Source organism: Rhagoletis zephyria, unplaced genomic scaffold (assembly GCF_001687245.7).
Source record: "Rhagoletis zephyria isolate East Lansing unplaced genomic scaffold, Rhagoletis_zephyria_1.1 Rzeph_scaffold_00554, whole genome shotgun sequence".
Taxonomy (NCBI): Eukaryota; Metazoa; Arthropoda; class Insecta; order Diptera; family Tephritidae; genus Rhagoletis; species Rhagoletis zephyria.
In genome coordinates, this window is record NW_016157638.1 from 98,198 (window position 1) to 125,242 (window position 27,045).

Here is a 27,045-nt window from a genome sequence, read left to right on the forward strand (position 1 = left end):
GAAGATGAAGATGAAGATGAAGATGAAGATGAATATGAATATGAAGATGAACATGAACATGAACATGAACATGAACATGAAAATGAACATGAACATGACCATGAACATGAACTTGAACATGAACATGAACATGAAGGTGTAGATAAACATAAACATAAACATTAAAAGCTCAACTCAACTCACATAAACTATCCTTAATTTTAGCGGTTGAATTTCAACCGCTGGGCGAACACTAGTATCATTAAATTATCAGAGCTTATTGAACACCAGTGTTTTGGTGAAATTCGCAACGGTATATCTATGTATGCACATTAGGGTGGTCCTTAAATGTATGAATTACTATATTATATCAGATTTCCTAAACCTCAACCCCTACATCGATGCTAATAAATTTTGGTCCCGATCGGAGACGGTTTAGGGGGCCGCACAGGGGTCAAAGCTCAGATTCCTCTATGGAGACTCAAAAAATTAAAATAAATTTATTCTAGTACCCAAAATCGATACTACTGACGTCGAAGATATGAAATATAAATTTCGGTCCCGATTGGAGTCGGTTAAGGCGTGTCGCACAGGGGTAAAAGTTCAGATTCCTCTATGGAGACTCAAAAAATTTAAGTTAATATTTTTTTTCATCTAATACCCAAAATTGATACCACTAACGTCGAAGATATCACATATAAATTTTGGTCCCGATTGGAGTCGGTGAAGGCGTGTCGTACAGGGGTCAAAGTTCAGATTCCTGTTTTGAGGCTAAAAAAATTCAAATTAAAAAAAATTTTATATTTATTATATGTATATTATGCTCTATGCATAAAAACTAAGCAATTGCTTTTTCTTAAAATTGTACCTTTCTAAATTGCGTTAATTTGGGGTATTGAGTATTGATTTATCAAGCTGTATAAGTTTAAGTAACTTAAAAATTGGACACTAAGGTTCACTTACTCATGGAATATAATATGTCAAATAGTACCTTTGCAAATTTTTTGACACGGCGGTAATATGCCAATGTGCGAAGGCCTGCACTCTGGTTCCAAAGTTACACAAATGAACTCTAGGGCACGCGTCGAACAGTTTGACTCGACCAATTTCTGAAAAGCTTTCTCATCATTAAATTGAAGTGTTATTGTAGAATTATAAGTTAAATCATAGTCCAGTACACCCTGGCACATCGGCAGTGAGGTGGAGTAGCAACCGTTATCCTGAGGAGTTGAGCGGAAACCAGACGATATTGCGTGAGTTGGTTTAAATTGTGCTAACGGAGGTACGGTAGGCGAAACTTTAGCTAGTGACTTTGTTGTTGAAACGAAGCGCTGATCTGGTGAAAAAACCTACAGGTAAAATTTTTAAAAGGTTATTATCATCTTAAAAATTAAACGTATGCATGTACATTAGACTGCATCACTCCCCATACAAAAAAAAAATCGGTACTATTTTTCCATTGGAATTAAAAAACCTATTATATTTTAAGACGTCCACCAAAATATTTCGGAAAAATATTAAGATTTATGTGAGCTGGACCGATTTCAAAATACCTCTAAAAATGGAGTTTTTTATGAATGAAAATAGATTCTTAAAGTTTCTTTTTGAAAAATTCCCCTCAAATGACAAAACGGCTTAAGCTTAAAAAATGTGCATAAAAACATTTAACAAAAATTTAACGGAATCGTAATGATGAGATTTTTGATGCTGTTTTTTAACATTTTTCTAAGATTGGTATAAGAAAAACTTTAATAACTGAACCTAAACTCTTCCGATTTAGACTTGTGAGGTATCATTGGAAAGGTATTTTCTCACCCTTTTCATTTCTTTGCTAACTCATTCAAAGGATGAAAGAGAAAGGTAGGATGAACGAACGTCATTCAAAGTTGAAATAAGATGTGTTGGTATTTGAAAAAAAATGGGTCACGAATGACATATTTTGACAGAAATAAGAACAGAGTGAAAGTACTTTCTACTGAGATCCCATAAGTCTAAATCAGAATAGTTTTGCGCCAGTTATTCAAGTTTTTCGTAAATCAATCTTTGGAAAAAGTAAAAAAACAGCATCAAAAATCTCGTTCTTACGATTCCGTTGAGAAGATTTTTAAATATTTTTATGCAGATTTTTAAAGCTTAATCTGTTTGGTCATCTGAGGGGAGTTTTTTCAAAAAGTTCTTTAAGAAACTATTTTAATTCATAAAAAACTCCATTTTTGGATGTATTTTCAAATCGATCGAGCTCACTTAAATCTTAATATTTTTTCGAAATATTTTGGTGGACGTCATAAAATATAATAAATTTTGTAATCCCGGCGGAAAACCCTCAAATTTTTTTGGTGATGCAGTCTAATGTACATATGTATGTAAATTTAAAACACCAGTTTTTTACATTTAAGTGTCGTTTTCTCAGGTAGGTTTTAAAATTTGTCTGCGCTTCAGACACATTTGTTTAGAACAAAATTTGTGTTTAAAGGGCAGATAAAGCTTAAAACCTACTAGAGAAAACGGCCTTAAGTTTTCATTAATTATTTTTCGCTTAAGATTGCGGCATAATACAAAAAAGTAGTTTCACTTTGATTTTTTTACGTAAACTGTACCTATCGACGTTTGCAAGGCTACCATCTCAAGAAACTATTGCTCTGGAAATGTTAAAAACATTTTGGGAATTTTCACTCATTTTAAGAACTATAACAAACAAGGAAAGTTCACAAGACAATCGTATTATTGGATTAAAAAGCTATGGTTATTGTGCAGTACCTGGTCCCCACCGAAAAATGATGCAAAATTATCGAAACGACACGAATTAGTGCCATTATTAAGAATCCGAAGGCGGAAATATATTTTCTTAAACCGTTCAAAAGTTAATCGTAAAAATCCGTTTAATTTTTAAATGTATTAAATGAACACTTATTGGTATCTGGATGCTCAGTATGGTTTACTTTAGTTGAATTTGTAATGAAAAATCGCAAAACTTAATGATTTAATTAAATATTAAGTCGAGAACAATGTACAAAAAACCAGCGCCTCATTTGTTGTAGCCTAGGTGTAATAAAAACATGGAAGTGCTTAATGTTGTTAATATTACCATTACAAAAGGCTTTAGTTAGTGATGCCAATAACAATAAATGATAAAGATTTTAATTTTAGTAAATATCCGAATAAATTGTTTATAAACAAAATTTTACTAATAGAAACCTCATTACTTTTACGAAATTAAATTCGCGGGTATATCCCTAAGCGCGACCGAAAGCCGCCTACGCAGAAAGAAGATACGCTCTTCTTCTTCGGCAGCACAGAAACGTGAATTCTGAGTAGTAAGGCTTTTGATCCCTAAGTGCGGCCGAAGGCCGCGTACGCAAAAAGAAGTTCTGCCACTCTTCTCCGGCAGCACAAAGGCGAATTCTGCGTATTCAGAGTTATGATCCTTAAGCGCGGCCGAAAGCCGCCTACGCAGAAAGAAGCTCTGCCACTCTTCTCCGGCAACCCAGAAAGGAGAGTTCTGCGTAGTAAGGGTTATAATCCTTAAACGCGGCCGAAGGCCGCCTACGCAGAAGGAAGTTCTGCCGCTTTTCTCCGGCAGCACAGAAAGGAGAATTGTGCGTAGTAAGGGTTACGATCTCTAAGCGCGGCCGCCTACGCAGAAAAAAGTTCTGCCACTCTTCTCCGGCAACACAGAAAGGAGAATTGTGCGTAGTAAGGGTTATGATCCCCAAGCGCGGCCGAAGGCCCACTACCCAGAAAGAAATTCTGTCACTTTCTCCGGCAACGTAGAAAGGAGAATTCTGCATAGTAAGGGTTATGATCCCAGGGCGCGGTAGAAGGCCTCCTCTGCAGAAAGAAGTTATGCCACTCTTCTCTGGCAACACAGCAATGAGAATTCTGTTTAGCAAGGGTTATGATCCCTAAACGCGCCCAAAGGCCGCCTATGCAAAAAGGAGTACTGCCACTCTTCTCCGGCAGCATGATTCAATAATACAAGTTTAGATAATTACTGACAGCCACGGTTTGACACTCCCTTACAAAAGGTTGAATTTACGAAGGACAGAGAAACAGTAAGAATGCAATCCCTTGTTGCGAAAATGGTAGTAGAAAAGTACGCAAAGTAAGCAATTAGCAGTGGAATTCCTTTTGTAAATTCTAATGTATTTGCAATAAATCTGGCATTTTAAACGAAATATTGAAAGAAATATTAATATATCTACGTGAATTACGTAATTTATGTGCTAAATACTGCAAAGGGTCTCAAAATTAAATAAAACTACTATGAGATTTATGTAAACACAAAATTTAAAAACAATTTATGTTTTCATCAGTTAAATGTGCTTCATATGCAATTTAACGCGGATGCGTGCCTGAAAAACTTAAAGTTGGGGGCCGCCCCGCGGCCCCAGGTTTCCCTAAGGGTAGAAATGAAATACAAGATAAGCAGTGCAAGAGTGTATTTACCATTGAGCTCCCAAATAATAATGAATACAAAATATTACTTAAAGCTATCGCTAAGTATCTAAACGGCCCGAATTAATTGATTAGTTGCTGACGCTGCGCTTCCCACGATTTGCATTTTGGTTGCATAAAACCAATTGGTATCGCTTACGTTGCAGGTCAATTACCTGCACTGGCTATGCGCGTGTTTGGCGAAGTGCGGCGTCAGCACATTCGCATTAGTAAGTAGGTTGGCCCCCTTGTTAACTNGTTGACCCCCTTGTTAACTACCCCCCTTTAAACATCTGCGTCCCGCAAATGAGTCGATTTTTGAAGAGGATGTTTGGTGTGGGTCGTTGGCTGATCCTGATCTGTTGTTTGGTTTAGCCTAGGAAAGTTGATTGTAGTCGTAAGTTTTTTCCAGATGATGTAGTACACGGCTGCCAGGATTGTCAAGGCAATAGCGTCGCAAATTAACGAGAAGTGAAAATTATTGCCAAGTAGCTTAAGATGGTGAATATTCTCTATGCTGAGCCCGTGGATGTACTCCAGATTTAAATTCAGCCCATCACCTGCAACGTTTATCAAATCGGTCGGCAAAGCCTGCACTGTGCATACTGATTTGCTGGTGAACGTTTGATTTCCCACCATGACCTTTCATTACTTAATAAAATAACGTATGTTCCATTGAGGACCGCGGAGTTGTTCCTCCCCTTCAATGGTCCTTGAAAGTGTGTGGTAATTATTGTTGCATCGGCGATCATCTCAACAATTATCTTGTTGTCTGGTTCAAAGTGGCATTTAGCCAGGCATCCGTCTTCAGGAAGTGTCGTTAAAGATTTGGGTGAGCAGATTGTTGGATTGCTAATCGAAGGACAATCCTCGTTCAGTCCGAACGTTTCTTCTTCGTTTACCAGCATCTTGTAATTAAGTTCAACGTGTTGTCCCCTTATGACAGCGGCGCGTGTTATTAAAAGTCGGTAGCCATCTGGTTTCACTTTTGGTATTGATAGTACGTATAAACGGAAGCCGATCCATATTCTATAGCTTCGATGGTATTTTGATATGGCAGCGAATCTTCTTCTATTAAAAGTCTTTGTACCTCGTCTCGATCAAGTAAGTTTGTGTTTATGACACTAGGTTTTCCCATTTGGCACGCCTGCACGATCTCTGATGCGTGTTCCTTCAGGATTAGAACTTTGCTGAAGTCCAGAAGCTCCAAATTCTCTTCGCTTATATTTTTGTTTATAGCGTTGATGTGTAACATCATTTCATTTGCGTTCTCAAACGGCTCACGGGTAACGTTGAAGAGCTTTTCATTGACGCGGTACTGGTGGCTATTATCTACTACAACATCGTTCATGCTTCGGAAGATATAATCCCAATCTGCTGCATCTGGAGACCCGGCGATCCTTTTCCATGCACATCCAATACAGTCAATGGAAAGTCTTCTTCGTGACTTACTTATTTGCAGCTCGTCAAGTCGCAGCTTAGTTTGGCTTAGATGGAATTTCAGTACAGTACGTACAGCTTCGCTTCTGATATCGTGCTGTGTTGACTCGATCAATTTATCCAACGCCATATTGAAGTAGTTAAGGTCGACCATATGGACTAAACTGAAGTGTCCGTTCAGAATCCAACCACGCCCATGTTCAATAGTGACCAGCGGGGAGTCGTAATTGTAAATATTGAGGCCACAAACGCCAGATATCAAAAGTAAATTGTCTTACCATCATGATTGAGGAAACAAAGTAAAAATGAGAATTTCTTAAATTAGCATTGGCCTGTTTCGACGCTTATTTCACTCTTTTTTATATTTTTTCCAACTTTTCTATTTCATTCTTTCTAACTTTTATATATTTTTTATCTTCAGGGACGGAGGGAAAAAAAAGCATTTTAATAAGTATAAGTAATTAAATGGTTGCATATTATCCTTTTCTTAAATAGTGGCTAGAAGTGGTTGAACTTATTTAGTAAAGGTTCGTGGGCCATATTTTAAAATTATCCTTAAATAGTTGAGAAGATAGCTGAGGTAAAAACCTTATTTATCAAAAAAAAAATTAGCAATATCTAAAAATTATTCGATAATCAAGAAAAAGAAAAAATGACATTTAATTAATATTTTTCTTTTTTTGTTAGCAATATGTATTTTTCGAAATTACGCTACAACTAAATTTTTGTTTCCCGTTGTGCATCGGTATATTCTTATATGCTACTACCGTCCCCGATTCTATAAACCACGTAATTGGGAAATCCACAGGAACCAAGAATGTTAATAGAAAAAACATTTTTTGTTACAGTTTTTGAGCAGTTTTGTATTTCTATTTCAGGTATGCCGTTACGAGTTACTTCCTTAGGGTCCTGTGGCTTTACCAAACCTGCTGTGGAGAAGTTGGTATTAAAAAGGGGGGGAAAAAGAAATTTAGTGTTCATTTTTTTCCATGTTTGTTGTTGGGCAGCTTTTGCCTCTTTAATTTAGCCGTTAATGTTCATTTTTTTGTATGGTCGGCAATATTTGCCTCTTTTTGTAAGCGTTATTATGTCTTGGCTAAGTGATTTGACATGGGCAGCTTTTGCCCCTTTTTTAGTTAGCCGTTAAAGGTTTCGTCTGTGCTATAATAGTTTTTATTCTTTTGTCTTCCGACATTCAGAAAAATCGTTTTTTTTTTTTGTGTTTTGCCTTTCCCGTCGTACACTAGATTTAATTTGGAGTTTTGCTCCTGTTTTTGTTTTTTTTTTACTTTGAAGTAGTTTTAATTTGTGCCTTATGGATCTTTCTACCAGTGTCTGTACCCAAGGTCACCCTATATCCTTACCACCAACTTCCTTTTTGTGAAGTGCTTTCTGCTTCGCATTTATCTGTTTATCCCTAACGCAAACCTCATCTCCTGGCCTAAACTTCTTAGGTCTTTTCCGTTTCCTATTCAACCGGAGATTTCTTAGCTCCTGATTCCTTTTGATTTTTTCCCTGATTTCTTTGTGAACCCTGTTTTTGAAGTCGGCCAGTCCTTGGTAGTTAATTCTTTCAGTTCTATTGAAAAATATGCCGCTAGGCTTCCTTTTCGTTACAGAGTGTATTGTTGTGTTGTAACGATCGACTGCAATATACACCAATTATTTTGGTCTAACGTTATTAATCTCTTTCTAAATGCATCGATAGATGTCAATAATGGTAGAGTGGAATTTTTCAACCTGACCATTTACCTCACTTCTTTGAACTGGAGTCTGATATAGTTCAATCCTCAGACCTCTTACATAGTTACATACCAAAGGAGTCATGAATCCCCTCTCGTTATCGGTTATTATCATTTTAGGAGTTGTAAAGTAATGCACTAGTTTAGCTAGCTTGGCGCGAATAGTCACGGATGCTCGGTTTTTTGTGTGGAAAAGTTTTGCAAATTTGGAAAATCTATCTATGCAGGATAAAAATTTTTCTCCTTGAATTTCGAATTGTCCGCATGCACAATTTCGCATGGGTATTTTGGCACCGGAGTGTCTTTCATCGGCGGTACTGGAGGATGCCTATCATATTTGTTTGCGAGGCAGGTTTCACAAATGGTGGTGAATTTTCTTATCCGGCTCGCCATTCGGGGAAAATAGTATTTTTCTAGGATTTGCTCTTTATTTTTTCTCGAGTTCCTATGAGCCCTCCTATGTTCGTCCTCTATTATTCTACAAATTCTATCTTCGTTGGCAACATCTTCGACCACCCTCTACGTTATCCTGATTATGTACAAAAGGAAATGTTCCTGATACACTTCTTGCAGAAGCTGTAAATGATTCTGATTTTTACTCCGTTTATAAGTGATGGGTTTAAACGTTCTTTTAAGGCCTCGTTTAAATTGGTTTTTTCAATGATAGCTAAACTGACATAGTGACGAGTGAAACCTGGATGTGGATTTTCCACGCAAATCATTGCATTACCTTCCGTAAAAATAATTTGGTTTCGAAAAACGTTTAAAGGACTTTCTACATGTGGAATAAGGTCTGACGCATCCCGGTCCGCACTGTGAACTGTCCCCTCTTCGCTTCTAGCTTCTGCTGATAAATCGTTAGGCCCCAACGATGCTGTTAAATGGTTTGCCTTGCATGGAATTCTCGAATGAGCGTCTGCCACAACATTTGATTTACCAGGAGTGTAAATCAATTCGTGGTTATACTCTTCTATTCTCGCCTTCCACCTCTTCAACTTTGCGTTGTAGTTCCTACTTCCCAACGCAAACGTGAGAGGCTGGTGATCAGTNCCTGGCCCGCACTGTGAACTGTCCCCTCTTCGCTTCTAGCTTCTGCTGATAAATCGTTAGGCCCCAACGATGCTGTTAAATGGTTTGCCTTGCATGGAATTCTCGAATGAGCGTCTGCCACAACATTTGATTTACCAGGAGTGTAAATCAATTCGTGGTTATACTCTTCTATTCTCGCCTTCCACCTCTTCAACTTTGCGTTGTAGTTCCTACTTCCCAACGCAAACGTGAGAAGCTGGTTATCAGTGAAAATAATAATTTTTTTTCGCCCCATAGAGGTAAGATCTCAAATTATCTAGAGCCCAAACTATTGTCAACATTTCTTTCTCGTTTGTGGCGTAGTTTCCCTCCGTTCTAGTTAAAGATCTTGAAATGTAGGCGATGGGCCGAACTTTTCCTGGTTCTCCTTGAGACAGCACCCCACCAATGGCATAGTTTGAAGCGTCGGTAGTAAGGTTAAATGGTTTTTCGAAATCTGGAAAAGCAAGAATATCTGAGGAAACTAGTCGTTTTTTTAAATTATCGAAAGCTTGAAGGGTTTCACGGTTCAGATTAATGCGTATTCTTCTCGATTGGTTGGGATTAACTTGCGCGTTTTCCCCCCGCGTAGTACGACGTCATTCCCAAAAACCTTTTAAGTTCTTTTAGTGTTTCTGGGGCCGAAAGGTCATCTATAGCCTGGGCCTTCGAAGGATCCGGTTTCATCCCATCAGACGTGATCACATAATCTAGAAATTCTACTTCCGTTCTCATAAATTTAGTTTTTTCCAAATTCACTCTCAAATAAGCATCCGCGAGCCTTTCAAATACTACTTATAAGTTTTTTAAATGCTCATCAGTTTTTTTTCCAAAGACAATAATATCATCAATATACACATAGCATATCCTCCCAATATATTCTTTAAGGACATCATCAATCATGCCTTGGAATATAGCTGGCGCATTTTTCAATCCAAAAGGTTGTCTCAGAAATTCGTATTTTTCATTCATGGTTGAAAACGCGGTTTTGGGTATATCTGAATCCTTCATCGCAATTTGATGAAAGCCTGAGGTAAGATCAATCGTCGTGAACTATTTAGCGTTCCCTAGACTAGCCAGTGTTGCGTTAATATCCGGAATCGGATAAGCGTTTGACACGGTAACCGCATTCAAACGTTTGAAATCTACAACAATTCTATACTGCTTTTCACCGGACGGCTTGGGTTTTTTCGGAACTACCAAAATGGGAGAATTATACGGACTTTTAGATGGTCGTATGATGCCTTCCTCGAGCAATTCGGTAACCTGCTTCTCTACCTCTTCCCTCATGTTTGCGGGATATGGATAACTTTTTGTGTATATGGGCTCATCTGTAATGGTTTTTATCTCAGCACGTACTGAGGTTTTGATGTTTGTTTTTATATTCAGTGGCCCGAACAAATGGGAGTACTTTTCTACAAGAGACTTTAAAATAGGAACTACTGCCTTAGGCATTTCAGATGCTTTTGTTTCTCAGTGGAATTTTAATGTTCGGCTCGATTGTGAGAAAATGGTTTTCCTATATATCACCGCACCGAGTGCCTTCAGCGTATTATCTCCAATAAGGCCGTCAAAAGATTGAAGTCCTGGTAATGTGTAAAAAGTTGTTTTTCCGCAAATTTTCCTGTTTATTACTATAAGTCCTGCCACCGTCTGCACCGAGAAAGGTGGATCGACTGGTATTGAACAAGCAGCTAGAGTAGGCTTTAGGAAATTTTTATTTGCTTCCGTATCTATAAGAAAGCTTAAGGCAGTACTGCTGTTGGTCAGGCACGTCAGGTAAGGTATGCTTGAATATGAGGCACTACTCGTCATATGAAATAAGCTGGTGGCCCGGTTGTCAAAAAATTTACCTGCTGTGAATCGTCCTCTGTACCTTCACAATAATTTGAAGAATCATGTCCTTCTTCAGGACTACTGGTTTCTATATTATACAATTTTTGTTGTTTTGGGAAGGCACCCTTTGACGATGCAGGCCCCCTCTTAAAAGCGTTTGTGCCTGAGGGTCGGTTCATATAGTTGACCTGCCTCGTTTGGGCACTACCATCAACTTCCATTTTCTCGACGGGTTTAGGGGCAGTTGGTATGGCTGGAGGTGATGAACTCGTTCCTTGGTTGACCTGGAGCCTGTTGTAAGGGGTTCTCTTATATTCCGAAGTGTGATTCCTGTTCACCCAGTTATAACTCGAGCGTGCACGTGACGGTAGCGGTTGGCCTCTGCGTGAACTATCGTATTCCGCAACGTTAAATTCTGAATGTCCAGGCAAGCTGAGTAAGCTTCTGGCAATGTTTTTGGTTTTTGTACGATGAGCATGCGAAACAACTCAGGACTCAAACCCCGGATGAATACATCTAGAGCTCTGTTTCGATATGTTTCCACAAGGACTGATACTGTCTCTTGTGAGTAATCGTCACACTTAATTTTGTTTACAATGAGCGACAATTGGTGGTTAACCGTCGCGTAGAATTCATCCAATTTCGAATTCCCTTGAGCTAACTGATTAAGTTGATGTTCGAGGGTTCGAATATCCCTCTTGTCGGCGTAGTGAGGCGAAAGGGCCCCTTTTATCTCTGTCCAGTCACTCTCAAAAACGTTATACGCAACCAAGGCTGCATCCGCTCCACCGAATTGTTTGCCTTACATGCTGAAGGATTGCGCGATACAAAGGCTTTTCTTTGACCACTTCGTAGTCAGTCAAAATGCCCTCGACGTTGTGAACCCACGAGATGTATTGAGAAGGACGAGTCTGCCAATGTTCCTCAAGTCCTGCTCCGATAGTGGTGTTCGCACCGCTGCCGGCACCCCTTGCGGCTGCGTTTTCATGCTAGCCTGTTCTGCGCTACCTAACAGTCCATCAATCCTACCCAGATTTTGGTCCAGAATTGCGCTATTAGACTCAATCCTTCCTAGCCTAGATTCCAGAACGACACCGTTGCTTTCGATACCACTAAGTCGTACCTCAAGCCNTAACTCCTTCTCACAATCAGGGAGTTTGCCAATGTCCCTCAAGTCCTGCTCCGATAGTGGTGTTCGCACCGCTGCCGGCACCCCTTGCGGCTGCGTTCTCATGCTAGCCTGTTCTACGCCACCTAACCGTCCATCAATCCTACCCAGATTTTGGTCTAGAATTGCGCTATAAATCCTAAATCCTTCCTAGCTTAGATTCCAGAGCGACACCGTTGCTTTCGATACCACTAAGTCGTACCTCAAGCCTCCTAATCTGCTCGAGAAGAGAATTAACAGCCCCATTGAGCTCATTAACTTTGGTTGTTAAGGCGTCCATTTCAATACATGAGTAAATGTAAATTTTTTCTTTAATTATTTTTATAACAGAATCAACGCACGGGATACGCGCTAAATATCTTTATAGCACAGTACGATAATGCAATCAAATTTTTCCTATTTGGCACACAGTGGCTCTTTAAATTTATATTTCTTTTATATGCGCTTTTTTTGTTTGGTATTATTTTTCTTCTTTTTTGTTGCATGAAGTTACCGCTCTTTTCTTACACTTTGACAGTTTCCTGCAAAAGAACAAGAAAAGCACCGTAAATAGATTTGTGAAACTTTTACCGTGTTCTGATGTGAACGGCGACATGTAACTGGTTGGCGTTTCACAGTACATTAGTCTTTAAATGCTTTGAGTTCTGGTCANCTTTTATATGCGCTTTTTTTGTTTGGTATTATTTTTCTTCTTTTTTGTTGCATGAAGTTACCGCTCTTTTCTTACACTTTGACAGTTTCCTGCAAAAGAACAAGAAAAGCACCGTAAATAGATTTGTGAAACTTTTACCGTGTTCTGATGTGAACGGCGACATGTAACTGGTTGGCGTTTCACAGTACATTAGTCTTTAAATGCTTTGAGTTCTGGTCAGGGAAGTGCTGTGTAATCCTACTAAGGCACAGCTTGCTCCACAACATAATTTTGGATCTATCGCAATCTCCAGTGTGTTCTGATGTGTACGCTGGAAGTGTCATCGAAATCAAGGAGTGGCTGCCGTGTTATTATGTGAACTACAACGTGCACCCAAAACGGGCGTACCTAGACTAAGACTGGTGGCTATTGCAGGATCACAAAATATTTTAACCAATTGGCTTTGTGGTGGTGGGTTCCGGCCTAGGAGTATAGGGACGCGAATCCGCCTAGCCAATAACATTGCGCAAGGATATCCAGTTCTGTGACTGTGGAGGCGTCAAAGGTTTTCACTTTCTCATTCTTTTGATATCGTTAAAATTTACATGTGTCGAAGATTTCACTTCCTTTCATTCTTTGTTTTAATATTTGATTTAAGTATGTACCTGAGGGTCTTCAGGGTCACAGGACATTTTTTTTTCTTCTTCTTCTTTTTTGGCGCTGTAACCGCCTAAGCGATTTTGGCCGAGTTCAGCAAAGAACGCCAGTCGTTTCTCCTCTGTGCCAACTGACGCCAATTGGAAACGCCAAGTGAAGCCAAGTCCTTCTCCACCTGATCTTTCCATCGCAGTGGGGGCCTCCCTCTTCCTCTGCTACCACCAGCGGGTTCCGAGTTGAATACTTTCAGAGCTGGAGCGTCGGTGTCCATTCGAACGACATGACCAAGCCAGCGGAGCCGCTGTATTTTAATTCGCTGCACTATGTCCATATCATTGTAAAGCTCATACAGCTCATCGTTCCATCGTCTGCGGTACTCGCCGTCCCCAACGCGTAAAGGCCCGTAAATCTTCCGCAAAATCGTTCTCTTTCTCTTTTCCTGTAAAACGTATAGCGATCAAGGTATTTCTGCTCATTGGTAGCCTTATACTTTTTAAAGAACTTATTTCTCAAGTTCTTTAGACGTTTTAGATCTTTCGAATACCAAGGAAGCTTGTATGGTAAAGTAGCATGTATTGGTATATGTTTTTTACACAAGTTAAACAATGTACTTCTAAACTTATCAAACAAATTACTACATCATCGACTCCAAAAACATGGTCCCAGTTGATATTTAAAAATTTGTTATTAAGAATTTCAAAAAATAGTAATTGATTGATAAACCAAGGGTTTCCCTAGGGATCTCAAAGAATTCAAAAAGTTCAATTTCCAAAACTAAAGGGATGTGAGGCGTGTTAGGTGGAGAGATGGATGAAGAAGCAATCTGAAGGTTGAACTTAATATTACTAGTTATAAAAATAAGATCAAGAATGCGGTTCAAGTTATTTCGGACCCCATTAATCTGAACAAGATTATCAACAAAATAAGACTCTGTTGTAGTACTAACGTTCGCAGCCGTTAAAAAAATATTATTATCTAAATAAGACCAAATTATATTACCTAAATTAAAATCACCCAGAACGCATAGCTGATGGTCACCAATAAGAGCGTTAAGCGCGACAACATTATCGACATGCGCTTTGAAGATAGATTCATTACTAGCCGGAGGAACGTAAGATGCGCAGAGGTAAGAGATAAAGAGTAGATGAATTTATTATTTTAACACACAGTTGATCTAGTAACGAGTCACCATTTTGCAGTTGAACTACTGAAGCTTGAAGACTACTGCGAGAAGCAATTAACACTCCACCTCCTCTGCTACAAGCAGTTTCGATTGGGTCTCGATCCTTACGGAAAACATTGAAAATATTAGTATCAAAAAACTCGGCATCGAAAAATTGGGGATTGAGCCAAGATTCAATAATAATGAAGACATCATAATCCATTTGCGAGCTTAGCAAGCGAACTTCTTTAGGTTTAGTTCTCAGACCAGATGCATTGTGGAAATAAACTTTAATAAGTTTATTTGCTATGCACGAAGACTCTATTTTTCTTGTGGTGGCGGCAAGGTTTTCTCGAAAAAACGAAATGGCTGCACAATCACATTTACTGGCCAAAGATCCGGAACCAGCATCCTTTCAAACAGCGACGATGGCACGCCCAACTTAAAGTTTACACTCTTTAATTTTGCAGCTGGAGTGCCTTTTTTTTATTTAAACATGCTTTAGCCGCGATATAATTTAGAATATGCTCCTCCTGAACAGACGACCCGAAAAATGATAGGTGCAGCCATTTAAGCCTTTGAACTACTTCCAGTCCCATATCTGCATTGGAACCAATAATATTTTTTTGTGTTTCTTATTACCAACAGTAGACCACTATGACTGCACAGCGTCCGACAGGGCAGCATTTGGCAGATTATTTTCAGCTTCAATAATAGGCTCACTTTGTACATCAGCATCCAACGAAGCAGCAGTTTTGTTTATTTCACTCGTTACCATCGCAGCTCCAGCATTGTCATTATTGTTCCAAAGTTCGGAACTAGTAATAGGGCGTTCGGCAACAGCAGAAGTAACAGCAACATCATTACCTAGCGCCAACGAAGCAGCAGTTTTGTTTATTTCTTTCGTTACATTCGGAGCTCCAGCATTGACATTAATGTTCCAAAGAGCGGAACTAGTAATAGAGCGTTCGGCAGCAGCAGAAGTAACAGCAACATCATTACCTAGCTCGCAATGAGATTGAAGCAGCGCATTCTCCCCTTCGGTATCTAACGAACGCGTGTGAGTAGTGAGAGCACTAACAGGCAGTGTTGCCAGGTCTTCGGCATGAGAAAACGTCCCTCTTGGTCTGAAAAAACGTCATTTGCTACCCAAAAACGTCTTTTCCAAATGTATGCACACAGAATTGTTCTTATTAAACTTGTATTGTATACAAAGGAACATATGTACATATGAACGTAAGCTATATTAAAATGGCATTTCGATAGAGCACATTTAAATGTATTAGAATGGAATTCATTAGAATTGCTCAATTTAGTGAATACCACTATTGTAAACTGGTTTGAGATTGTTAATATAGAAATCATTTTATACATACTTGTGATCAGCCGATTAAGTCATCAATATTTTGATCGATTGTGGCTGTTTTCCTTTTGTTTATTTAATGTTTATTATTTTCCCATAAAAGCTTAGCTCATTATATAACAAACAAAATATAAGTCCACATTTCAAACTTTGTGCAAAAACTATAAAAAATCTGCAAAGTATCAGCTAGATTTTCGACTTTTTATTCAGATCTTTTAATGTTTTTGAGTATGCAGTTTGATAGCCCATTAAATCTCAGGGCAATAATTTGCAAGTTTTATGTTGCTAAAGAATCGCGTTGAGTTTTAATTTTTTTTTCTTGTAGACATTTGGCTAGGTGGTCAGTTCTCGAAAATGCTAAATTACGTTCTGCTAAGAAGGAACATAGCGATATTTCAGCTTTTTCTGCGTTCATTACATTTTCAGTGAAGTCTTAAAAAAGTCGCCTACTTTTTTCTAACTTATTATGCTGCTACAGCCTTTTTGGTACTTTTGCGAGCGGGCGTGTTGCAATAGACCAGCTCTTCCTGATTTGGCTTTTAATGTTCAATTGCAAACATTGCAGTAAGCCTCGTAACCTCAAGTGATTACACAACCAGCCTTTGAACGCGGGATCCTTAGTCCAAGAATCAAAAAAATGCGCGTACGCTTGGTTTGAATCATATTTAAGTCATCTGTGTCCAAAGAATAAATATCGTTTGAAGCAGCTGGTGCAAAAAACAAAGCTTGTAAAGATTATTAAGAAAATAATTCAAAATCAGTTCTACTTACGAGATTTAGTAACGAATTTGCCGAAAGTCTGGGCGTAAGTATTTACTCTACAAACAAATAGTACGCTACACAATGAATATATCGCACGTTTAATAATATAGATATGTAACTCAAAATTTACGTTTTTGGAGATCTCATTATGCAATTATTAAGCTGATAAGTAGAATATGTTCAGTATAACAGATAACCAATGTTCCCAAATATGCCGAAGATATGTGTCTTTCGTTCGATTGCGTTATCCCACAAAATTGAAATTTTGAAATACTTCGTTATATTATTAAACGTGCGATATTGTGCATAGCGGAAAATTACTGGGAAGTTAAAAAACGTCATTTTTTACACAAAAAACGTCCAGACGTCAACAGGATACAAAAAACGTCCAAATGACGTTAAAAACGTCAACCTGGCAACGCAGCTAACAGGTGCCGAATTCGCTACTTTAGTATTAACTGAAGACTCTGCAGAGAGAGCACCAGCACGCGAATTCGTTGATTTAGGCACTTTTGCAGCAACACCATCACTAGGTTTTTGATTTTGAGCGAGTACCATAAGTGTTGTTGCTACTCAAAGCAGGTGAAACTCAAGAATGATAGAATGCAAGATTGCGCCAATCAAGCAGAGAGCAACTGGCCGTGACGTCAAAATATACCAGAATGAGAGAGCAAGACGAACTCGACAAGAAAAAGAAGAAGCATCGAACAAAAGGCAGTATTGCCAAGTTTGGAATTTGAAAAAGCATCAAATTTTTATTGGTGTATTTTATGGACTTTATATGAATACATACATAATTTTATTGTAAGGATGCCGATTCAAATTAATAAAAATCAATGTTTCTTGCACAACGGTCGATTTCTTCTGGCATGATTGAAGGTGCTGCACATATTTCGTTGTCGCTTATGATTGTCACTGTGCCATNGCGAATGGCGCGACCTTTATTTTCTGGATCGTGGGTGAAACTGAACCAATTATGTTACTAGCTGGTTCAATAAAAGAAATTAAAAAGTTTCTTATTCTATCCAAATCAGCAAGCGCTTCCTTAAATTTGATTTTCAAAGCAGAGTCGTGCACGGATTGTGCAACACAATTGGCACAAGACATTTGATTAAAATCGACAAAGATTCGCACAGAAAAATTCAGAGCGACAAAAAACACAACCGATCACTTCGGCGATTTGAAACTTTTTTCAAAATGTAAATGTGGTTTCCATGTACGCATGGTATTCTGGGTTTTGGTATAGCATAAGACATCCAAAGGTTAATCAAGTATACCCAATAACTCAAAATTGATAAATTTGCACATTCATGCTTCTGGCATAAGGGCGACGATATGTATTTACTTGACATTTATTAATTTTTTATACGCCTGTCCTCATATATGTAATACTCCTATATTGGCAGTAAGAGCTAGTACCGCCCGAAAACACTACAGTACAGATATATCAATAAACACGTACAAAAGAAAAGAAACACATTCGTTTATAAATAAACATGTACACAACATATACAAAAACGGCACTCACGTACACAATACATACACAAAACCGTACTAGACTTTCTCGCTTTGATTTCGGAATGCTTACACATTGGGAAGTTAGCTTACTGCTAATATAGAAGTGTTACATATATGCAAAATAGTAGTCATATTTCGACACCTGAGTGGAAAATCGACCTATCTCGGCAGCCAGTTCGAAAACGCCCTATATCAGAACACTTTTCAAGAACGCCCTACTTAAGAATTTTATTGAAAAACACCCTATCCCAGAATTTGGTTTAAGAAAGTCCTATTTCAAATTTCGGTTCAAAAACGCCCTATCTCAAATGAAAATGTATTGAAAATGTGTTGAGATAGAACGTTTTTGAATCGGTAGCGGAGTTAGGGCGTTTTCAAACCGAATTCTGAGATAGGGTTTTCTTGAAAAGTTGTCTGAAATAGGGCGTTTTCCAACTGGCTGCCGAGTATCTCGCTCTTCCACTCAGGTGTGGATTTCCTGTTAGTTAAGATTGTCTTTTCAAATGGAACCATTTAGTTTACACATATGTATTAGTAAGGATTAATCAATCAACTACATTAAAATTTTGAAATAAAATTTTCGATCCTGGCGACACCCATGGAAGAGTGACAGAACTTCTTTCTGGGAAGGCGGCCTTCGGCTGCGCTTGGGGATCATAACCCTTACTACGCACAATTCTCCTTTCTGTGTTGCCAGAGAAGAGTGGCAGAACTTTTTTCTGCGTAGGCGGCCGTGCCCAGGGATCATAACCCTTACTAAACAGAACTCTCCTTGCTGTGTTTCCGGAGAAGAGTGGCATTACTTCTTTCTGCGTAGGCGGCCTTCGGCAGAATTCTCCTTCGTACTGCCAGAGGACAGTGGCAGAACTTCTTTCTGCGTAGTCAAAACTTCTTTCTTTAGTCAAAAACACATCAAGTTTTATTCCAAATATGTGTCCCCCTGATATTTACCGTTTGACAATTCGCGTTGAAATTTGTGCTTTCTTCGGCGTCTTTGAGTTTATAAAATCGTTAGAAATTTAAGTGCGCTGTTTTTGATTGTAAAAATTACACTGAAAAAGGTAATTTAGGTTTTATCGTTTGTCTAAAGATGCATTCCAATTTCGGTAGCGAAATTTTGCCAATGTTATGAACGCTTTTTATTTGAAAATGCGCGAGTGCTCTCTGCTCACTTTCAAGAAAAAAATCACCAGCAAATTTCAATAAGCATTCGATTTACATTTCAGATGTCACTATTCTACGAATATTATTATATTAATCCAGTTTCACGTGAAGTTATAACATTTTATGTTGTTATAATAAGCTTTGCCACGATTTTATATCAAGAATGCCCATTTGATTAGAATTCCTAAAATATGCTATACGGCAACTATATTTTCTGCGTTTTGTGTACTCTCCTTCTTCGTAAAATCTTTCAGCCAATCAGAACTCACTTCGCAACTACGCCATTGGAGGAAAACAAATTTTTGACATCACCATGTCGTAACCTTCTATTTTATGAACCTTGGTTAAAACAGAAATTTGACAGATGTTAAGACACATTTAGTAGAAAATGGAGACGTGGGTTAGGCTCGCCAGCCCATGATTCAATAATACAAGGTGTTATCGGTTGGCAACTTCTCGCTCTAATTCCGCCATATTGACTGCCTTAGATGAAACAGTGTTACTTCTTTAACTATTCTTTGCCTATTAATATTAGGTATTTTATATTATTTTATTTCATTTCATTACGAATATACTATAAAAAAGCAAATTTTGTTTAGGAGAAGATGTGAAATTTTATATTTTTCCCCCATATGTGGATTCATTCCTTCCCGTTTTTCTTCTCATTCTACTGAGCTAAGGCAGTGTCAAATCGAGCTGTCACAACTGATACCACCTTGTGTTATTGCATCATGTCGCCAGCCCTGCCGTAGGTTTTATTTTGAGCATTGCTATATTCCATTTATTCGTTTTCGTCTCTGTTTTTTGTTTCATATCGAGCAAAGCATTGCTACGTTCCTGCGAATGTAGGCAGCAATACTGCGGAAGATCTGCAAAATAAAAATGTTGCTTTTGCCTCTGTACATATACCCATACATACATACATATATAAATCCAACATGGTTTATTTCGATGCTGTTTTTGAGACAAATATGGTTCTAATGGTATAATGGAGAGATGAGCATCTTTTGATTTTCCAAACACATGTAATTGGGCTTGAAAATGCTGATTTCACATTCCCTTTTGGTGTTGCTCGTTTCATTTACACACGGCGATTTGTGTGTATGCAATTGTTGTTATCAGCTGTGAACAACGGTTCAACTTACACAGAAGAACGAGAGCACAAAGCGTGTTGCCCGAGCACGAGCAACTCGGTGCCCCTCTCCTTTCCTCGTCACGCTCTCTCCTACAAACGTCGAGTTGCGGCAACAAAAATCGCCGTGTGTAAATGAGCACTTACGATAACTGATGATTGACTGATGCTTCGCTGGTACTTCGGAAAAGCAAACAGTGTTGCCACACATGCACTTTTCCTACCAAAACTGGTAGGTTTTTTTTTTTGGTAGATGGGTAGGCTAGATTGGATTTTAGTAGGTTCCGCGACAATAATAATTAATAGCGAAAAATAGAAAATATGTATCTCCAACATTCTAGAAACCTTGATTACACGAATATTTCAACGGTGGGTTCGTTTAACGGTGACCGCAAACATGTAAATATAACTAATTCGTAAGTACACACGTATACCCTTATTATTGCCAATATACTATACAATATGAACATCCGTAGATAACTGAACTGTAAAGTTGTGATAAAATACATATTTATGGCGTTTTCTTTTCTCGAAAAAAATTTTACTTTCTTACATGGCAACTTTATCAGGATGCAACATTTTAAAGAAAGAGAACGCAATATGCATGCGAAGATATTGAGAAAGGAACTCGAAAGCTTGACAGCCCTGGTGCAGGGCAGAATAAATGCAACATTATTTCGAGAAATGAAAACGCTATTATTGAAGACTGGAGCTCTGAAAAGTGCTTGTCAATAAACCCACTGAAATCCACCATTGTCTCATTTACCAAAAGATGGAAAGTCAACTTGACTAGACCCACATTGGCAGGACAGAAATTGAGTTCTTAGGAAAGGCGAAGTATCTAGGAGTAACTCTGAAAAAAATACTTAATTGGAACAAACATCTCTCGAATGTTACTAACGAACCTACAAGGGCCTGTCAGAGAGTTCATGGTAAGACTTAGCGAATATCCCCCAAACTGGCGTACCCGTCTTTCAATACGGTAGTAAAAATCGTTGTTACATATGCGGCACTGGCCTGGTGGCCAAAAGGTAAGTAAGTGAACGCGAATGCCACCTAGAGAAAGCTGCACCGACTGGTCCGCGTGGTCATCCCAGCAGCTATGCGCACCTGTTTTACGGATGCCCTTTGCGTCATTACATGCACTCCTGATTTGTCTATTCTGATTGAAAAGCAGGGCTGCTGGAACGCACGAACGAGTTATCCTTCCAAACCCCATAATGGACGTATTGAAGATGGACGACGGGCGTACTTGGACGACGATTCCAGTAAAGTGGCGGAAGTCAAAGGGAATGAGACAATCAAAAAAATTCATAAGTTCCTACAGGGGAAACTCCGAAAGACTCCTTGAACTTAGTCGGGAGAGTCTTGGAACTCGTACTGGCATCCGGAGAGGAAACTGCAAGTTAAACTAACATTTGAATAAAATGGGGATTCTCTAGATAGGTACTGCAAGCTTTGTGGGCCGGGTTTAGTACAATAGATTTATTAGGTCGCAGCGCGAGTATTCCTAACGTAATAATAATAATAACTAATAATAATAATGAGCCTTATCTTTTCCATGTATTTACATGGGCAGATGACAAATTTTCACGTGAACTTTTTTTCGGGCGAAACTGAGGTAAACGCTGAATATGATGTGTAAAGACACATACATTTGAATAAGCCTGTACAGCCTGTAAATAAAAACTCAAACAAGTTTTGGTCGGTTTTGGTTGGTTTTAGTAGGAGCTTTTGGTAGGTAAAATAATTTGTCCGTAGCAACACTGAAAGCAAATCAAATCAGTTGCTGTTGACAGTGTTCGGACGCACGAGTTTTAATGGAGTTCGGAAATTTTGAGTTAAATAAGGCACATTAAACAGGTAGTAGTATTAAAGCAAAAAAAAAAACATTTTCGTATATTTTGATGTTGCTTCTGATCTCTAAAGCGTCAACAAGTTATGTATTAAGATTTTTTTTTTTAAGATCAAAGTGCGCCATGGGAAATACAAATAAAAATTTAAACAATACAATTTCGAATTATAAAAATAAAAATTGCTGCAACTTTCTTTCTTGGTAAATTTGTTTACATGGAAAAGCATCGATCAATCCTGTGCAAGGCCCAGTGATCAGCGTTTGGGCTCCTGAGTTAGGCGGACGTACAAAAAACTGATTTTCAATTGCTTCTTTTGTATAAAAAGGGGCTTAGCATGCCATTCGATTTTGACAATGTATAATTTTTGTTAAAATAAATCAAAAAGGTTTGACATTTTAGGAGCCAAACGTGAAAAAAAGAAACCAGCTGCTCTACTTCGACTACCGGTTCAATATTTAACACCAAAATTGTATTCAACGCGCAATGAGCAATTAAAAAAAAATGAAAATGTGGTAGTTTGTTAGTTTACGGTGGTGGATGTAGTAGACATGTATTTTAGCAAAAAAGGGAGATCCCTTTCACAAATGTGGTGGAGTCCGAGCACTGTCTATTGAGCAAGGGTTCGCTGCTTCGCATACAAGCGCGTGTGAGAGATAGTGTGAGTTTGCCCATCTCTGGTATAATGGCCCTGAAGGAAAGAAAGATTGGAAAGTTTTGTAACTAGACAAAGATAGTCCAAAAATTTAAAGCAATGTAATGTAAAACAGGTGAATTGTAATGCATAAGGTACGAGTTTTGTTCTAAAATTGGTGACAATGTCATGCAGTAGCGGGCAATGGGTATAATTAACGATTTGCTGATATGTAGGCACTTAGTCAACGAATTTTCATGTGCGGCGTTGGCATGTAGAGAGAGTATCCTCTTAAAAAATCTGAGAACCCCGGTTCGAATCGCAGCTGGCGAAAGTTTGATTTTGGTTTTCTTTTTCCCCCAAAATTGGTTACAATGTAATGCAGAAGCGGACAATTGGTCCGAGCCTAGGACATACAATGTTAAATGTAAATAGAATTTTACATGCTCTTGGACCAAACTTTGGACTAGTTACAATCATTTGCAGTCTAGTTTGTGGTGTGCTCTAAGTCTATTCCGAGGTCCTACAGGGGTCATGCGCACTCGGATACATTCAACGGACAGGTAGCGTGCAGCTGCTATGCTGCGTGCGCGGACCTCGGACGCTCTACTTTTTAGCTTGGCAATAATATTTTATGTACGATTTTTTGCAGGCAAGCCTATATGATTGGTTTTGTAATTAAAATATTTTACCTATGATATCAATTTCGATTGGTAAACAGATCGATGAAGTTACCTATATTGACTTACCTGTTCACACATACTTGTCAGGTATCCATGCACAAAAATAAGTAGGCAAGCCTACCTAGGCTTATTCTGTGTGTTAAAAACTATCAATTGAGATAAAACTCATTCGGTTATGACAAGAGTGAAGATGATGAAAGAAAATTGATTAAAATTAATTAAATTAAAAATAGCTATGAACACTTTTCGATAGGCAAGTTATCATAGGCATATTTGTTTATAAATTATATTTGATAAAAAAATATGTCTCATCGAGTTATCAGATCGGTGAAGGTCGATCTCCCACGATCTCCTCTACTATTATGCATGATTGGATTTCAATTTATTCGACAGTGTCTTCGTATGTCATTGTCAAACATGTATGAGCGACATAGTATAAACTGGCACTTGCATGATGTGACACATGTCGCTGTGTTTTATAGTTCAACATTTGCAGGCCTTTAATATCAATGTATGGATAATCGTACAGAGGCAATTTATGTATCGAACTAAAGTGCCCGATATAAAACTTTGCCCAAACATTTCAGATTTAAGAATCATTTGATATACAAGTATGTACATACATATTTGCGCGGAAAAATTTTTCAAGTTTTATATTGAGAAACTATGATAAAATGTTAAACTAAATCTCACAACGCATTTTCATTTTAAATTTCCAACAACAATAACTTTGAATAATTTCGTTTTTTGATTTTCCATTTTGCATAATTTTAAAATGCTGGAAAACTTAAAGAAATCCTGATGGACGAACTAAGGGAACGGAATATTTTAAACACTCTATTAAACACACTATTTAAGAACTCTCGCCAGACTCAAAAATTAAGATTGGTGCCACAAGATATTATTTTGCGAGATTGAGCCGATTGGGTATTTGAATCTCAGCTGGTGTAATTAAACAAAACCACTTGAAGGATCGATCAATTAAAGAAATGGTTAATATGTTGTCCGGAGAAGAAATGGCGTCGATACCTACTGTTGTTTCGTGTTATAGCAAGTAGCAGTAGGGCAGTTGCACCTCATGATAATCACTTGATACTAAAAGTTGGAGCAGCCTGTAACAATTCTTACTTCATGCCTACTGAGGTGAAAGAGTTCTTCGGTTCTCCTTGTTGATATAACCGGAATGAAGGACTTGGCCTGTCTGTTACCTTCCGTATTGTAGTGTTTTGCTTCGTTCTTCATCCAGATATAGTAGTTCCGTCTAACGGAGCTCCATGGCAGACCGGTAAAGGGTCCTGGGCCTATGAATCCCTGTGCAGCCCCTTTTGTGGCGAGAATATCTGTCACTGCATTGCCCATGACTCCACTGTGTCCCGGTACCCATATGAAGTATACCTACGGTGACCATACGTCCTGTTTTTTGCAGGACCGTACTGTAATTTAAAGGTCTGTCCTGCGTAGTTTTTAAAAACAGAAAAACCCCAAAATGTACTGATGTTTTCCAAGTGTTCTGCCTTTGTCCCGCATTTTCTTCGATATTTTAAAATTAACCTTTCCTGATCGAAATAAAAGCAGTGCCGATAAATAATTGATAACTACATGAGGGTAAGCTGGTTCGAGGTTCAACCAGTCAATGCGTTCTAAATTTTGTACGGTTATGGACAATGGATGACGAGAAAATGAAGAGCAGCATCAAAAATATCAATAACACTGTTCTACAAATTTTGTGGTAATCGCGTAAGTTAAAAAAAGCCAAGCCAATTTTCTTTTCAAACAAGCGTTGTCGACATTTTTTCGAAAAACGTGTTTTTTGGGACATTTCGGAGGTATTCGTCAATATCACATTAAAAAATCATCTAATCAACATAAGCGACCTACATTCTTTGCATAAATATATAACTTTGATGATTTCATTGAAAATTATTAGTGTTACAAGCGCCCAAAATCGAAAAAAGTGAAATTTCAATCACATTTGAAAACTACATAGTTGTAAATAATTGATTCTTTTTACAGTAAATGAAAATCGGATTAGAAATGCAGATGTTACGGAGCACAATCTGCACTAAGTATATATTTTTGCAAAGGGCTCATCAATACATTTCGAACTGTTGGCCGTTTCATAAGATATTGACGAATAACTGAAAAAAGTACTAAATACATGTTTTTCGAACAGATCTCGAAAACGCTTCTTTGAAACCATGGGTATTTTTTTCGTGTTCAACGACCCAAAGTTTGCCTAAATATTCTCTTTACAGAGGTTCATATCTCGTGTAAAGTAATAAGTCTTATTATAATTTTGTAAATATTCATTAAAAAAAGATTAATACCAATGAAGCAAATGTGATTTATGTTTAAAGTTTAAAATTGGATTAACTATTAACACCTAAACAAAAGCGTCAGCGTTGTCTGGCTGTCAAAAAATTCTCATGCCCATACAATTTGTATGGAGCATACCGAAACAACGCGGCGTCAACGCTGAGCGGTAGGAAAATTCGATTTTGACAGGGCGTTAGGTATTGAAGTTGGCTGCAGAAAACGGCGAAACAGTAATTTTCGTGTTACACACAAACAAACCTATGCTTATTATTGGTGTTATTTCTGCATTTGACGTAGCGTTGACGCTTTTGTCTAGGTATGCCACTTCGGCGCTAACGCTAGGCGTCAGAAACCGCTCCGCCCAACGCTTTTGTTTAGGTATGGCAGTAAGAAATATACACTCCTCGTTATTTGAATAGCGCACCTTTTTAATTCTTAGCATTTACAGATTTCCGATTTGAAATTTTTTTGAAAATTAAAAAACAAAACTTTCAAGAAAGAGGCGACGATTTTTTTGTTGGTGGTGCGCATTTTCTTCCATATACAAATTTTGTCAAGCATACTTTGTATGGAAAAAAATAAAAAAAAATGGTGCGCTATTCAAATTACGATGAGTGTACATATATTTTTGTTATTTTTATACTACGTAATTATATGTAGGTACATTTTTTTTAAAATTGTCCTGCATTTTCAAAATATATTTTTGGTCACCGTAGGTATACCTGGTTCCTTGAGGCGATCAGTATTAAAAGTTGAAGACAATCCCATACCAGCTTTGATGTGACCTCGTGAGCTTTAAGAGCGAGGAGCGCCGCTCTGCTGTTCGAGTGTATATAGATGTGTTTTTTGGTTGCCCCACTTTCTACATACTGCCTCAGACAAAGCTCAATGGCGTGAACCTCGGCGTGAAAGACAGAGTTACCCGGCCCCATGCTGGTGAAAATGAGCAGTCTGGGTTGTATACCGTAGACTCCTGCTTCGACGCCGTGGTCAGTCTTTGAGCTGTCAGTATACCAGATGTGGCTGTCCTTTCGGGGTTAAGGTCGTTGATTGTCCCAGTTATTCCTGTCAGGGAAAATTACCTTGAAGTTATGTGAGAAGTTAAACCTCGGTAGGCACTGGTCCACAAAACTTATGCGCAATCCATCTTCTTGTTCTATAACCTTGATAGTGGAAGGGTGTACATACTTCTTGTCCTCTACAGCAGAGCCTCTTTCTTGATTACAATGTGTAGGGGAGGCAGGTCAAGGAGCACCTCAAGAGCCGCCGTTGGTGTTGTTCTCATCGCGCCAGTGATACCCACACGGGCCAGTCTCTGTAGTTTGCTGAGCTTGGCCTGCGTGGACTTCACTTCCACCTTCTTCCACCAGACGGGTGCAGCAAAGGTAAGAATGGGTTTGGAGACGGCATCATAAATCCACCTCGCCAGTTTAGGTCTGATGCCCCAGTTCCGCCCCACAAGCTTCCGGCCGGTCCAGATAGAGGCCCTGGTCTTTTGAATAG

General features: G+C 38.4%; 1 protein-coding gene across 3 annotated transcripts in view; it reads right to left on the reverse strand.

The window, feature by feature from the left end:
• LOC108360288 (uncharacterized) overlaps positions 1–27,045 on the reverse strand; it is a 197,371-nt gene that overhangs the window by 94,335 nt on the left and 75,991 nt on the right. For all 3 annotated transcript variants that reach the window (XM_017612505.1, XM_017612506.1, XM_017612507.1), the window contains one exon: positions 971–1,328. In XM_017612505.1, coding sequence (XP_017467994.1) covers positions 971–1,328 — 358 coding nt within the window. The remainder of the gene's footprint in view (positions 1–970; positions 1,329–27,045) is intronic.